The sequence below is a fragment of the Neolamprologus brichardi genome, chromosome 11 (assembly GCF_056152115.1).
Source record: "Neolamprologus brichardi isolate AB-2024 chromosome 11, ASM5615211v1, whole genome shotgun sequence".
Lineage (NCBI taxonomy): Eukaryota > Metazoa > Chordata > Actinopteri > Cichliformes > Cichlidae > Neolamprologus > Neolamprologus brichardi.
Genome location: NC_142114.1, coordinates 13754046 through 13770880, shown reverse-complemented (window position 1 = coordinate 13770880; position 16835 = coordinate 13754046). Strand labels below are relative to the sequence as shown.

The window sequence follows — 16835 nt, the reverse complement described above, 5'->3', positions numbered from 1 at the left end:
ATATTAGTATTTTTTTAGTTGAAGAAAAATTGCCATTTTACTCATAAATATTTTATTATATAACTACATTGCTGGTGCTGTTTTTAAAATACATAGTAATAATTTGTTTGATACTTTGTTTTGATCTTGGGAGAAACATAAACGAATCCCACTAAAGTAAGGTGTGTCATGTGAATCTACACATTGCTACAACGTTGTCATCAATGTATTATTTGTAACAAAGTTATTAATTACAATGTAACAATTTCTCCTCTTAGTGGCCCTTTACGGAAATGACGTAATGTTATTATTCCAGGAAGGGGGCACGGGGAAAGCACTGAACTGCGTCAACAATTGTTTCTGTGATACGTTGGGATTTCAGCTGCTGCCCAACATGACAACTAGGTATGTTCATGGTTTATTTGATAATTTAGATTAAGTATACGACTCTTGGTATTTCAATCTGATCTGCGTTTGTTTTTAGAGGTTTTCTCGCGACACATCGTCGCGAGCTGTTTACGTTAGCTTTAACCTTGTCCCCAATAGCCCTGCTCTCTCCGCTGTTTTGTCGTGTTTAATCTAACGCCATGTATTAAGAGAGTTAAAATGGATATTCTACCGAGTGGTTAACGTTTTTTTTAGTTTAGTTCCATTGTTTTGTGGTTATTAGTCTCGTAAGAAGTATGTTGCTAGCATTAGCCAGTTAGCTGTATAGCTAACTTAGCCAGATGTGGTCAATGTTTTCAAGTTAGGCCTCGCCACGGATTCAGCCATTTCCATTTGCCATTTTTAAATTTGATGTTATACTTAAGGTTGATAACTTTTTCGATTGATGTGGATTATGGCTGTGTTGGCTGAATTTCCGATGATCAACTGGGGAAATGTTTTGAGTCAAAGGCCTAATTACGTCGAAGAAAATTATTTTGGCTGAGGCCCAAATGGAAAATCCCTCCCCCTTCTTTAGAGTTACTCACGTGGCCATGTTTTTATGTTGTTTAACTTGGTGGTAGTAGGCCAATAAGATTTGTTTTTCTCTAGTTTGTCTTATGAGTTGGCACTGTGTCAGCTCACGTAGTCGAATATAACGTCATTAAGAGGCACAACTTAAAATTCAGTGGTAACCCCTCGCGTACTAAAAAGAGTAGATCGCGTATGAATTGAAAGAATGTATTCAGTATCTAAAATGTGGCTAAGTATAAATTACAACGGAGCCATGCTTCATCCAGGCTTATAAAGTAGATTCCCTGTTACTTTACACTTACAAGTAGAAGGCCCGATCTCCCGGATTGTTTGCAGTAAAAAAAAAACAAGTGTTTTTGTTTGTTTGTTTGTATTAGATTGTTTATTACAAACTGTATTAATTTGAAAATTACTTTCGCGTGCAGGTAAAGTGATCAGAAGTATATACAAAATACAAATTAAAAGACTGCTGTTTTCTTACTTTGGAGAGCGTTCTTTGCTTTGCTTTCAAGAAAATAAACGTTTAACTAAATCTCAAGGATACTATCATATTCTAATAGTCTTTTGTATGCCTGTCTTTGTTATCAGAGTAACTTTGTTTCAGCTTTCAATATTTACTCTACTGTGTCAGTGCTTTTTCTTGAGATTAACATCCTGAGATCAACTGAAACGTATAATCAGCTCAGGACACACTCCAAAGGCTTTAAAGCTGACCCTAAACCGTGTGTATAGCTATGGTGTGGTTTCCTGTTGTAATTCTTTTTAATTTTTTTCCTGACATGTTCTGGAACTAAAATGTCACGACTTGAATAAAATTTGGTTGTCATGAACTGTGGCTGAGTTTCCTGCTGGCAAATTACAAGCTTGCCAGCCATTTAAAGGCAAATTCTTGATGACAGTGTTGGAGTTATTCTTTTTTTTGACTTAACACTTTCACAAGGACTTCCCAATGCTTTGATTTCATGGAGGTTTGAAAATAGGAATCCATACTGCTTACCAAAATGAAATGGGACTTGAAGTTCAAGATAGATTTGTCCATCCACTTGCTAACATATCTTAAGGGCTCATTGAGAAATGTCTGCAGATAATAATGATTGTATTTGCTGTGTCAAACTGACTGTAGCTTGCCTGAAAGCTAAACTGGTTAAAAACCACCATTGGAATACTTTTTATGTTAATGTAAACTAAACAGTTCATGGAATAAATATTTAGGGGTAGTAGTGTCTGAGGAGGTAGAACAGGTCATCTACTAATCAGGGGTTTAGTTGGTTGATGTCTGACTGCTGTAGTTTGCAAGTATTTGGACAAAACCCCGGGTTATTCCTAATATGTTTAATGGAGTGTGAATGTGTGTGAATATTAGACAGTATGCTCAAGTAGAGTGGAAAAGCGCTATATAAAAAACAGTCTATTTATCATAAATTACATTCTGTGGCCAAAATTTAGGATTCTAATGATTAAACCTTCATTGAAGTTGACTAGTTTGTCTTTTCACTACTCCAGTCATTTGTTGTACTTGTTTCTGTGGGCATTTCATATATATTTGATTGCTTTTGTCTTCCTTTGTAGCTGCTGCTGAGTGGTTTTTATGGCACTGCTCCTGGATAGGACATTGTTAAGCAACAACATGGACACGTCAAATTTTGCCCACGTCATCTTCCAGAATGTGGGGAAGAGCTACCTGCCCCATGCTGCGTTGGAGTGTCACTATACCCTGACACAGTTCATCAAACCGCATCCAAAGGACTGGGTTGGAATTTTCAAGGTGAACGAGCGGAATAATAAAGCACAGTATATAATTATGATCAATGAGGACTATGAATCCATGATGGTACTAACAGAAGTAGTCCAATGTGTATTTTCATAACTAGACCACTAGAGCACTTTATGTGTGATTAAACTAATTTAATTTGTATTATGAACAGCCTGCAGTTTACATCTAGACTGTCTGTTGTATAAACGATTTTATCTATGGAATAAAAGAGAGATTTCAAGTTTATCCACTTGAAACTTGACAGAGGAAGTGGAGCATTTTAACCTCCACCATGAGCTTGGGTGTCCCATATGGGCCTTGTTAAAGAAGTGCATTAAATCCAACCCAGTAGCTTTACATTAGCCTCATCTGCATTGAATCGTGACTTTAGACTTATTATTAAGACCAGCATGTTTTTTATCTACTGAAGTTGAGATGGAAGCTAAGATTAAATACATCACATTAATGGCTTATGGCTCTTTCTCTCTCAATCTGCTTGTGCTGATTTTGTTAGTTGTCTTCTGCTTATAGAATCAAACAATGGCTAAATAATAAGTTAAAGCTAAATCCACAGCCAAATTAGTTGTAACAGTGTATTTCCTCAGATGTTATAGCTGAAGCATATACGAAGAGACAGAACTGATAAATTATACTTTAACAGTGCCACGGGTGCACACAGTTGCGTGTAAAAACATGTGTTAACAGTGGCTTCTTTTCCTAATAGAAGTATCAAAACCCCCAAATTCTCTTGAAATAATTTGCAAATATAACTGCTCATCTTTTAGTTAAAAAGTATGTTACCTTTCTTTTACAATCTGGACAGGTTATAATGTAACAATATTGTAATGCTAACTACAGTGTCACTCATTAATAGGTAATTGCAGGATTGTTATATAGGATTAAACTAGACTGTCTGTGACTCATAAGCTCATAGATCGTTTACTCACATTTAGACTGCAACACGTGTGTTACTGGCATTTAGTGGAAAGGAAAAGATGACCGAAGATGAAAACTTTAGAAGTTATAGGTTATTTGCAGCATGCACTCATTCTAATGGCATGCTATAGTTCAAGTAATACAGCCCAAGAAATAGTTTCAATTGTTATTTTCTTTGCAATATTGATTTAAGCTCCTAAGTTTACTGTCCTTGTTATGTCAACTATTCATGTGTGTATTTTGCTTTACATGTGATACTATTGTGGGTATATGCAGAGACACTTTCCCTAACCTCACTGAGAAATCAGGTCATGCCTTCATATTGAAGGTGGATCGGGTATTATCTGGAGGCTGTTTACATACCAAATTGGGTACTGCATTGTGATACCTCATCACATTGTGTTTAGCCTGAAGGTAGGCACCAACTGGCAGCATAAATCTTAAAATTACAAATTTCTTGAGCTTCCAAACAATAGAGTGTCAGCAGAAAAGGCTGAGTGCAGGATTTTAAATTGTGTAAATCATTGACACTGTTGACAGAGGTAATGCTTGGTGCCAAAGCTCTATCATTTACCTATTCAGGCAAATGATAGAGCTTTACACACATTCGCGTGAGCTCCAAAGAGTAGTTATAGCTGCTTTTGGCACAGGCTCATTCAGAGCATATTCTTCCTTTCAATGTTCCCACTAAATAACTCGGTAACCTGGCTTATTTAAGATTCAGGATTCAAGATTTTTTATTCGTCACATGCATAGTTATACAAGTATTATATTTATATATTATACAAGGCTTATGATTTATTAAGAGGAAACGGAAAAGCACAGCAACCTTCAAACTAGTTTGGTCAAATTAATACTAATCATATTAATAATTAGATAAAGTAATTAAGGTCTTGATGGTAAATGGATTAAGGAAATGTTTGTTTTAGTATGGGTCCCTGTTGGTTTGATGTTGTTGTTCCATAACTGCAAGTATGGAGCTGGTGCTAGCTGTTTTCGGCTTTATGAAGGAATGTCGAGGCAGGTTGTCAGCATTGGCTCAGGAGAAAGCTAACCCAACGTTATAATTAACCTGTCTGACCACAACCTGTCTGTGTGATTCATGAATAACTCTTGAATTTATATAGGCTAATTGGCAGATAGATGTTACAGTACTTCCTGGGGGAATATTGTCACTCACTTCTGTCAGCATTCTTGCTGAAGTGCTGATGAAAAATCGTGTTAAAGCTGAAGAGCATGTTGCATAGGTAGACGTTCAGACTTCTTTTAGGTTTTGGAAAGTTTACTCTTACAGTGTTATCTGTGTTGTTGTCTTAGTCACTGATCTGAAACCAGTGTTTTGGTGTTGTTATGGTAGCCTTACACTTTCTCTGCCTTTTGTCTAATATCTATGAGGAAAAACAGGAATTTACAACATTGCAAAGTCCTCTGTTGTAATTTCCCTACAGAGGTTTCACCCACCACCTCTGCAGCTCTAATGAGTGGACTGGTGAGGGCTAGCCTTCAGTAATGACACTCACTAACTAGGTGCATGTTTTAATTGCTTCCTGTTTTTTACTGCTGGAGGCTGGAACTGCACTGGGGGTTTTGGAGCACCAGGGCCTTCTATCTCTGGCTCTGATGAACACTCACAGTATTGTGGCTGCAGGCTGTTTGCACACAGGTGAGAAAATAAACTGCCCAGACGTTGCAAAAAGGCTTCCTACATGCAGCTTTCTAGAAACACAGTGTATCTGCAGTGCAATTTGCTTGTATGATTTTTCTTTTCTTTTTCTTTTTTTTTTTTTTAAGAGCAGAGTTTTGAAAGTCACACCACAACTTAACCAACTTAGGTGTAATGGTGTAATGGGGTTTAACTGGGCTTGTTGTAGATGCATGCTTGCGTCTGGGAGTGCACACCGAAAACCAGCAAGCTCAATGTGACACTGATTTTGTTTGACAGTTTTATGGCACCGGTCTGAAGTTATGGATGTATTTTCTGCACTTCCCCCTCATCAGTCATCAGTTAACAACACATAAAATACGTATAATTAAATTTTGGTTTTCATTTTCAAGTTGCCTATGTATAAAATTTTCACCTATTTCCACTTTCCTGTTTGAAGTGAGTTGTAGCTACATTTCCACAGCTAGGCTTTTTCATGATAAGGGCCAGACCACATGCACATGGTTAGCAGGAGTGGTTTCCAGATGATAGCTTGTGTAAATGAAAAAATATTACAGTAGGCATGTCCTTACACTATCATCCGAAGATAGATTTAAAGTCCTGTGATTACTGCAATAAACTAGTTTGAGATATTTTGGAAGTGACAGTGTGCGGATTTGGGAAAGTTCCCCTGTTAATCCATCCATTGCTATTATGCTGCACTGATGTGGTGAGAGTGTCTTGTTGAATGAATTCCCCACAATGTCTCACAGGTTGGTTGGAGCACAGCGAGGGACTATTACACATTCTTGTGGTCGCCTCTCCCTGAGAACTATGTGGAAGGCACTGCAGTGAACAGAACAGTGGTCTTTCAGGGTAAGAGCATACATACTTTTCAGTAACTTTGACACCTTTTAATAACTGAATATCATGTGGGTTGGTGAGTGAATTGTTAAGTGTGCAGTTGTGGACAGGATGGATAGAGGAGAAACTTTTCCCAGACATCTCCATTCTGGTGTTAATGACATTTGAGTTAATGTTCTGTTTTTGTCTTTTATACCACCCTTCATAAACCGGCACAATTAAAATGATTTGCCAGACCAGGACTTAACACTTACGTAGTATTTGTGCTCTTTTTGTGCCTTTTTTTTTTCTCTCATTTTATTGTAACTTTGGGTTCAGTGTTCAGGTTAAGATTCGCTAATAACTGAGATATGTTTAGACTTGTGGAGGATTCGTGATTCATGTTGCTCTGTTGTCTAACATTGAGCTCACTGACTGAGTGATTTACTTCCCCTAGGGTACTATGTTCCCAATGATGATGGCGAGTTCTACCAGTTTTGTTATGTGACCCACAAAGGGGAGATCCGAGGGGCCAGCACACCATTTCAGTTCCGTGCCAGCAGCCCCACAGAGGATGAGCTGCTGACTGTGGAAGATGAATGCAACTCTGACATCCTGGTGGTCACCACGAAGGCTGGCATTCTCGAGGTACAATTTGCCTGAGCAGCAGTGCTCAGTACGCATCGATTTTCATTGGGTTTTATTTTGCTTCAATATCAATTTCTAGCGTGCACAGTTGAAAATTATGATTTCAGTCGTATGTTACCAGTAAATTAAGCTTTTAAAAATACTGAAAAGTGTTTTTGTTTTTTCTTGGCAGCAAAAGGTGGAAGAAGTGCAACGAGAGAAAGATGAGTTGCTTAAAAACATGGCCCTCCTGCAGCAGGAAAAGGAGGAACTGGAGGCTGAGAAAGAGAGCCTGCAGAAGGCGTGTGAGCAAGAGAAGGAGAACTGTGCTCAGCTGAGAAGAGAGAACCAAGTAAGCTGAGAAATGCAGTATTTGTAGCTGTTCTAAAACTTGTAAATAACACAAAATGCCCTTTTCAGGCCATGCTATATATTTTAATAGTCATTAAAATAAGCAGCACATGTGGAAATCATTGATTTATAGTATTAATGCACTGGCTCTTGCATGGAGCTTTTTACATTTGGCCCAGCAGTCTCTTAGCACCCCCTAGTGAAGGGGTCCTAACATGCAGACGTATCCAAACACATGATGTACTGGAAAAAATAAATCGCACGCTGATGGATATGGATGTCTGTATTATCAAAGTTGTAATTCTGCTTTTTATAGTATAACATTAGGTCTTAAAAGCATTGTCAGTCATAATTCACATTGCCATTTTCTGCCATAAATCTGCTGGTTTTAAAACGGCTTTCAGATGATTACATGATTACAGATTTTGTGGCTGTTAATTTTATGACTAGACTTTTATATGATTTTTTTATGGTGTGTGAATATAAAGATTCTAAAATTCTGCCTATAAACAAATTGTAAAATATTCATTTCATTTTTTCTTGAACATTTAAAACTCTCGATCAAGCCATCATGTTCATTTTGAATTAGACTTGTATTTCAAAGACAATAAAATTTTAATGTTTTGCACACATTTTTCCTCAAGCTTTGAGTCAGAGATGGAAAGTTGTATGTTAGGAAGTTAGGTACTGCAAGAAGTGTTGTATTTATTTTATGAATTATGAGGCTTTCTTTTTATTTCAGCTGAACTTTACTTCTGTCTTCTGTCTCACAGGAAGTGCAGCATTCTTCCCAGGCCCTGCTGGAAGAGAAAGAGGAGGTAAAGAGGAGACTGGATGAGGCCACAGCCAGAATCATACAGTTGGAGGAAGATCTGATTGGAGTGACACAGAAAGGCATTCAAAAGGAAACAGAGCTAGACAGGTGAATTCTCAGTAAAAGGATTGTGGCAGATTCACTAGATTTTCTAGATTTGTTTGTTTAGATGTACAGAGAGTTATTAATGCGAACATGTACACTATTTAGTTATATATTGTCTTTGTTTCTGTTTCTCCAGTCTTAAGGACAGACTTAAGAAACTTACAGCAGAGAAGGAGGTTCTTGAATCTCATCTTAAGAATGAAAAAGATGAGAAGGAACTCTACAAGGTAATGCTCTATTTTTGTTGATATCAATACTAAATCCTCAAACTTACCAATATGATCTTTAAATAAAGATTCAATGTTTTGTTTTGTTTTTTTGGCACACGATTGCCCGGTATTTTATTGTAAACAGGACATGCCTTGTTCCGTTTTCTGGTGCAATTGGTGTTTCTGTGTCTTTGTTGTGGTGTATACTGCACAGGAACTGGGAGTGCCACATACTGTTGTGCTCCCACAGAAAACCTCTACCTAATTTAACTTGCACCATCACACAGCGTCTGTTTCAAAAGGACAACTTTATGGGCCTATCTCAATCTCTGTTTTGTAATTGAGGTCATGCAACATTTATTTTAATATGGTCTTTGATTGTGATCGGTGTTGTATAAATGAGGTAAAAAAAACCACTCCGTTTGTGTTTTATAACTTCTTGTGTGTGTGTGTGTGTGTGTGTGTGTGTGTGTGTGTGTGCGTGCGCGCACCAGATTCACCTGAAAAACCGGGAGCTGGAGAACACTAAGTTGAGTGCAGAGCTGCAGATGTTGAAGTCTGTGGACGTAAACAAGGAAAACGCCATTGCCCAGTTTAAAGAGGAGGTGGGGCGCCTCCAGGCTTGCCTCACTGAGAAGGACAAACAGTACAAAGAGATCCTGGCCAAAGTTTCCACCTTGGTAAGAAAAAAAGGATTTTTGTTTTGAGGTCAGAAGTAGATAATAAACCGTATTTAATATAATTCATTATTATATCATATGGAATTTAAAGATTTCCAGTAGAAAGAATAGGAAGAGGAGAACTGAGATGTAATAACTGATCTCTAAAGAGAAATGAGAATCAGTCGCCTTAAATGTGTTTACTTCTTGCAGGGAGATGTGAAAGCCCTGAAGGAGCAGCTGCGGCAGAAGGAAGAACAGCTCCAGGCTAACCAGCAGCAGTCCTCTTTGCTGGCTGCCGAGCTGAGAGACGCCTCCAGTGCACGCGATCGTACAATGTCTGAACTGTACCGCATTAAACTTGAGGCTGACAACCTCCGCCAAGCCAAGGCCGAAACTCAGGCCCAGTGCGTCCGCCTGGAATGCCTGGTGGAGCAGATGAAGGCAGAGGCCACGCAGGAAGCAGTAAGAGTAAAATTCAAATAGCCGGACAGCCTTTTGTGTTTAAAAGAGCTTCATTTGAAGTTAAGCGTATTTAATATCATGGTAGACAGGCAGATTAAGAACAAGGATTAATGTCTGGTAACGTCTAAAATAACACACAATAATAAATATGCAAAAGTTCAACATTTTTCAAAATTATACATTAACTTTCATCAAAAGTTGATGTAAGAGGGTGATGCCTTTGTGTCATATATTTAGATCACAATAGCGTTTAATATTTTGTCACCATAAAGAAATAAAAGATAATAAATCATATCGTATATAATTGTCCAGCTGTGTGTAGGTACGCTGTTTTGTTGAACACTGTGTGAGAAAGTTAACGGTATGAAAATAATGGAAACAGAAAACGTTTCTCCCACACAGTTTTGTTTGTTTGTTTGTTTGTTTTGGGGGGTTTTAAACTGCTTCTGCATTTGAAAGATGCTGTAATTCTTCTCATACTTGCTGTTTTTATTGACCATCAGTCTCATGCTAAAGAATCACTTTAATATAAACAGTGATAGTGATTATAGTTAATGACTCACAGAAAGTTATATCGCTGCACTGTCACAGTGGACCTTGCAGTTGGCCGGAGTTCTGATCTGTTCTGCTGTAATGTTTTACATGAACAGGCCAAAGCAGAGGACGAAGCTGCTGCAGACCCAGCTGTTGTAGCAGAGCTGCAGAGAGAGGTGGAGGATCTAAAGCTGCGGCTGCACATGGCTGCAGAACACTACAAGGAAAAATATAAGGAATGTCAGCGACTGCAAAAACAAGTGCTGAAACTCTCTGAACAGCAAGGGGTAGGTCCCCACGGATACCAGCCAACATACTGTATTCATGTCCCAACAAGTGAAAGAACAGAATTTCCATTTGTATCTTTGTAACACTACGCCTGCCTCACTTGTACTAGTTAATGCCTTCAGTCATTTTGCCAGTCTTGACTGGAAAGAAGTGCAAGCTGAAAATGAAAATTAACACATCAGACAAATTCATTTTCATTATCATTCAGTCTGACTGTATAAAACAATTAAAGTTTATTTTAATTTCACTGTAAATACATCAAAAATGGAAACTGGAAAATTCAATCTTGGTATAATTGTTCCCAGTTTTTATCTTTTGTTATTTTGGATTTTTACAAATTCTTACAAGTAAAAGTAGCTCAAGCCTGTGTTAATCCTTTCATATATATATATAAAAACACACAACACAATATTTTATACAGATAAGATGTATTTTCATCTTTAAATGTCATTGTAAAAATTTTTGTGAATTTTTTTTTCTGCATTTGTTGTTGTTATTATGTCTTCACTACATTTTTCTCGTCTTTAGGAGCTGAAGAGAAGCTCTGCCCAAGAAATGATGGCAGTTCCTCCATCGGGGAGTCCAGACACTTCAGTGCCAGGTACCCAAGTCAAATTATGAAGTGAAAAATTATCTTTAGAAAACAAAATCTTGAGGAGTTGTGTAGTTCCTTAGAGTTATCTTCTATTTCTCATTAGCTTTATTTTGAACTCTTGGTTTCTCTAAATTATGTTCCTTAGCAGTTTGGTGATACGTATGTAAATTTTTTATTTTGCAGAGGTTTTTTTTTTGTTGAAGAATAATAAACTAATAAAAACATGACTCTATAGGAAGTCCAGGTTCTGCTGATCCAATGTTGGAAGCCATCATCCAGGAGAAGCTGAAAGGCATCAGCAGAGAGGCGTCGGACAGGAACGACAAATACAGAAAATGCAAGCAGATGCTGATGGTAAGAAACAGGTTTTTTTTGTTTATTTTGTTGCTGTATTTTGTCCCAAAATAAGATGTTCAAACATGTGAGAGACTTTTCTAGTTCAATGGTATGAATAAAAGAACCATTGCACGCTGAAGTACGTGGAAAAATCTCAGCTGGTGCAGACGAATCTTTTATTTACTTTGACTGTTTATAGGTCCTGCACCTCACTCTGATACCTTGTGAGCAGTGTTTTTATCTTTTATTTTTCTCCTCTGTGTATATTGTGGTGTGATGAAAACTGAATCATGTGTTGCCCTTTAGGAGGAGAAGGAGCGTAGCTGCATGTTTGCTGATGAGCTGGCCAAGATGGAAGTGAAATTTAAAGAGCAACTGAAGACCAACGAGAACCTGAAGCTGCAGCTGGCAGCAGAGGAAGATCGTTATAAGGTTGGTGTAGGCAGAGTGCAGACACTTAGCACAGCCCAAGCTGTCAGCTGCCAGTGATGCTCTCCTTCAAAGCAGACCTGATTTGGACTCTTCTGTGTTTTTACCGCTGTGTATGGCTGGTATAGCTCAAGGATCTAGCCTTTGATGCTATCTCTCCCCTTGAACACAGTTTCTCTGACAGTGTTGTTTATGAGCGGGACGATCTGTGAGACGACATTTTACTGCTGTTTATGTCAGGCTCTGGAGACAAGCAAGTCTTGGCTCACAGGAGTCATCTCTGGTTGCTTGGCTAATGCTGTGCTTGGCTCAGGTCAGGCGGATATTTGCTTAGTGTCTCACATGAATTCAAGCAGGTTGTTTTGCTCTGAGCAGTATTGTGCATAAATCAGTCCTCAGCAAAGAGAAGCCTTTTATGGCTGTGATCAATTAACGTCACGCACTGTTGTCTGACTGTATTTCACTCACACATTTTTTAATCAGCAGCACCTCAAGAGTTTAAGTATATAAAGTGTTTCTTCATTCTTCTGCTTTTGTGCCCTTTACTTTCTACAGAGCCAGGTAGCTGAGAAGGGACGGGAGCTAAAGGAGCTTAAGGACACACTTGTGCTTGTTATGAAGGAGAAGGAAAAACTGGAGGGGGTTAGTGACAGCTTTCATTTTCTCTTTTATAGACTCCTTCCATTTTAAAAATTGCCTGAAATGTGCCATTCCCCTGCCATTTTCCCCTCTCCCAAGCTGGTCTGTGTTTAATATGCCTCTAATTGTAGATGCAGAGTAAATGACTTCTTATTTTCCATTCCATTACTTTAGGCCACAGCAAGGTCCTCACTGACCTAAAATGTTGCTTTGAGGTAATGCTGCTAAAGTTAAGAGGAGGAGAATGACCCAATTTGAGGTTTAGACTGTAAATTAACTTGGCGTCTCTTACTGACATAAAAACACAGAATCCTGTTCCCTTTGAAAGCGAGAAAATTCTTTTTAATGAAGGTGTTAATTAAACTGCTTTTGTGAGCACAACAAAAAGCCCCCCCCCCCCCTCCAAAAAAAAAAAGTCACAGCTCTGTGTTGGGATGGTACGACTTTGCCTTTTTAGCTTGAGAGCCACACTGAGATAGAATCAGATATGGGGCCGCAATGCCCTAAAGGTTAGAAAAGCAGCTTCTCTGTCTGGAAGGCTGCGGGTTTCATGACGAGACCAGCAGGATAGAATCTGAGTGGAACAAGTGAAAAAGCAGTGCGTTAGGAGCTGCTCCATGGTCAGCAGCAGGTTAGTGTGTGGTTGTACTGGGCTGTGAATGCAATCAGTTTTTTTTCTGGAAATTAAGATTATATCTTAAAGACATGTTAAAACAAAGTGTCCTCACTATATATGTCCATGCACATGATGGGACTTAATTTTGTCAGTGGTTTTTGCTGTTGTGAAGAAATTGTTTCAATTCCCCTTTTGCGTCAGGAGCTCCAGAAGGGCAGCAGCAGGAAGGGAGATCAGGGGACCAGTGAGAAAACCAGTCTGGAGAACCTCCAGTCCAGTGTGCCTTTATTCCTGCAGTACCCTGTCCCGTATGCACAGGATACCCCTACCCCTCTGTTGGTTTCTCAGAGCCCAAGCAAGCTGCATTTTGGGAACCCTTACTCCATCTCGGACTCAAAAGGTTTCTTTTCTTTTCAGAAGTCTTCACTAAACATTGCAGAGATGAGTGACTTTTTATTTACAGTAGCTGTGTCTCTGAAAATCCTCCTGCAGATGATGCGGATGAGTTCTCAGATGACCAGCCACTTAGGCTGCCCCCTGTAGGCCCGCCATCCTGGGACAGCAATGTGGTGTGTATCCAGCCTACCCGCAACCACAGCCGGCCAGAAGGCCATGAGGAGTCAGAGGAAAAGCAAAACAATAATGTAATATTCTCTCTCCCATGTGCAGTATGCAGTACTTCTAATTTGTATCACGTGTGTTTGATTATTTTAATGCCATTTTGCGTCTCTCCCTGTCTCTGCTGCTCTCTCAGGGTAATACCAGCGAACAGCCCACAGTAACTGAAACTCACAGCACATTTGTGAATGACGGACAAAATGCCTTCTGCTTTGATCCCAGGTAACACACCTTGATAATAACCAAACTCTCCAAGTGTGTTAAACTTATGTATTGACGTGTGTAAAAACGTCTGCAGCACCCCCCCACCCCATTAGATGAAGTGCAGGCCACCCACGTTGCATCAGACGGATGCTCTTTATTAGCCGCGCTCCTGTTTTGCCCACGTCTTTGCTTGACTGCTTATTAACGTAAGTTTTCTCTCCCCTCTTTCTCTTCTGCCATCCACTTCCCACGCGCAGCATGGACATGAAACGATGTCCCCTCTGTGAGGTCATCTTCCCACCCAACTATGACCAGAGTAAGTTTGAGGAGCACGTGGAGAGCCACTGGAAAATCTGCCCCATGTGCAGCGAGCAGTTCCCGCTGGACTGCGACCAGAAAGTGTTTGAGAATCACGTGCTTACTCACTTCGACAGCCACCCGCTAAACTTCGACTAGATAAACAGAAAATCAGCACATCCAGTCTGCTTACTTCCTGTCAACCACTCACAACACTTTTTTGTTTCTTCATTTTTTTTTTTGCATGTAATGGTGTGAAGATCCTCTCTTTAGGACTATACTAAATTTTGCTTCTTTCTTTTTCTTTGTTTTTTTTTTACTTCACCTTAGAGAAATACTTAGAGCTGATTTAACATTTAAAAATGAGATGATTCAGTGACATGGCAGGGCTACCAAATTTGTTTTCACACCATTTTTTTTCTTTTAAGGTGGAAGGTTTCATTTAATTTGGATTTTAAGGATACCTTTGGGGGATAAGACTGTTGTGCGCATATATACGGACTTTAAACGGACAGATCTGTTAGTCCACACGATGTAATGAATCAGGGAAAGAGATAAGTGTTTACCAAACTTACATTTCAAACATGCAGCCAAATCTTCCCCCTTACACTGTACAAGTCATTTAGTCAGTCTTTACAGACAGCAACCTTGGTGCACTATATGCAGTCAGGGAGAACTCTTCAGTGATTATATCCATACATGATTATACAGTATATGCTCAGATCATCTATTTTAGAATAATTAAAGCCAACAATATTGTGACAGCCTTGATAATTTATGTACGACTTTTAGGTTTCCTTTTCTTTGGGTTTGAATTATTTAATTGTGTCTGAATCTTTAAGAATTTTCATATCATCAGCTAATCGCTGCATGCCGAGCTTCTGTTGACCTTCCTTTTGTTCTTTTCTTTTACAGTAATAACTTATTTCATTCATAGAAATGTTTCATTAGTTTAGTGAGTTCCATGTATCTAAAATGAATTAATAAAATCTGTCTAAAACTGAATTGTGTCCAAAGAGTTAATAATGCAAATGTCAGAAGAGCAGAGAAACCTTTATTGTAAAGTAACAAACGTTTACATGAAGCAGCTTTAAGAAGAAATACAGTACGTCACCACCTCTGGTTTTACCGTTTCAGATATATACTTCCATACATTTTTTTTTTTTAAACTTCAGAAATATATGAAAATATAATTTAATGCACTTGACACTGGACAATACATTCACTGTACACTATATCAAAGAGTTTTCTCCATACTGGCAGTTCAGTTTTGCCATGATTCCTATTTGGACTTTAATTCCTTAACACCAACACCAAGCTGTGAAAATAACCTAGTGGCTCAGATTTGAGAATTTCACGCTCGGTTTTCAATTACTTTAATTATTAAGTCTTTACAAATGGCTAACACATTTTTATGGCACAAACGAAGAGCTGCATGTGTTCTCTCGCAGCCTAAGAGCAGGACTATGAGAATGCAAATGTGCTGAATATACTGACACTAGTTCCTCTTCCCATTATCCATGACAGACAGCTAGTTTTGTGAGACCTGAGACCTGTACTATGAAACAGGATTTGGGCTTATCCAGGAAACGTCTGCTAAACCTGGGTTATCAACTCAATAAGGAGGTTCACTTCTTAGCAACGTACATTGCCACGTTGACTTATCACATACACCTAACCTGTATTCGAGATAATAATCCAACAGGTACGAAATCTAACCAATCAGTTCTGTGGAAAATGGCGTTCCCATTCTTGGAAGATTTGAGGTTTTTCTTGATCACGTCAAGAAATGCAAATTCATAGAAGCACTTTTCTTATATTCCTGTTATTCTTTTAAAGAAACAATAATATATAATCCTAAAAGGGGAACCCATTTGTACTTTGAATATAGGCTAAGCCTTTTTTTTATTTATGGTAAACTATTAGATTGTCCTGTGTGTTAAGTATAAAGCTGATACTGATAAGTTTTCCAACTTGCAGGGTCAGCATTCTTGTTAGTTTTCTTTCATAGCTTCAATAAAAGTGCTTTTTCAGTCATTTTCAACAAAGTACTTAAAGCTCAAACACATTCATACAGTACTTATATACTATAGTGCTTTTTGTTACTACACATACTCACAGCTGTGCTGCTTTTCAGTATGTATTATGTCTTTAATTTTAGAAAAATATAAAAAGCTTCCTTTTTAATATCAATCTGTTGCCACAAGACCTGTCCATGTTTCTGATTGGTCAGATGCTGCCAATGCCATCCCACAGCTACTAAGCTGAAAGCCACCTCTGCCTGATTACCTTATCTGGGTTCACTTATGGCATAGATATTGTGGGTATGGTGAACCTGCTTCATAACTCAGGCCTCAGGCAGTCAGTGAATAGTAAACAGAGTGGGCTGACTACCTGTGTTCAGCAGCTTTGAAAATTAAGTTATACAAAGACTTTTTGGAATGGTTTACATTTCAAGGCAACTGCTGTTATTACAGAAATCTTACAATACTGAAAAGATGAAATGATTGATGTACATCTTTCCTTGGAGCAATGTAGAACGTGCAACTGTACACTCACTGTATATACACTAGAAACAAGATGTTGGTAAAAATGCTAATTTATTTGGCAACTTTTATAAAAGTGCTTCAATCCCTTACTGTAAATAAGCATGGAAAACTGCTTACGTCTTCAGGGAAGCTGTCAGGAACATGAGGAACAACGACAGCTTAAATACTATCAGAACACTTGGGCAGGATTATGATGCTGAAATGTTAGCAAAGAAAGAAAAAAAATCACCTGAGAACATTCTTTTGGTGCTCACACATATGTTTAAAGTAAAACTTATCAAAAATGTTTTGAATTCTTGTGATATGAAAGGAACAGTAACTACAATAAGTCCAACAAATGATCAGTAACATTAAGCCTATTAGAGATTGCCAAATACTAATGCTTTT

The 16835-nt window shown here is 38.4% G+C and overlaps 1 protein-coding gene across 1 annotated transcript; it reads left to right on the top strand.

The window, feature by feature from the left end:
- The first annotated feature begins 282 nt into the window (after positions 1-282).
- Positions 283-14904, top strand: tax1bp1b (Tax1 (human T-cell leukemia virus type I) binding protein 1b). The gene is made up of 18 exons (XM_006801406.2): positions 283-384; positions 2509-2704; positions 6044-6146; positions 6571-6761; positions 6934-7092; positions 7865-8013; positions 8147-8237; positions 8714-8899; positions 9092-9343; positions 9994-10164; positions 10694-10766; positions 10996-11114; positions 11403-11528; positions 12081-12167; positions 12982-13180; positions 13273-13424; positions 13535-13620; positions 13860-14904. The coding sequence occupies exons 2-18, from the start codon at positions 2528-2530 to the stop codon at positions 14056-14058; spliced, it is 2520 nt and encodes an 839-aa protein (XP_006801469.1). The 5' UTR covers positions 283-384; positions 2509-2527; the 3' UTR covers positions 14059-14904.
- The last annotated feature ends 1931 nt before the right edge of the window (positions 14905-16835 follow it).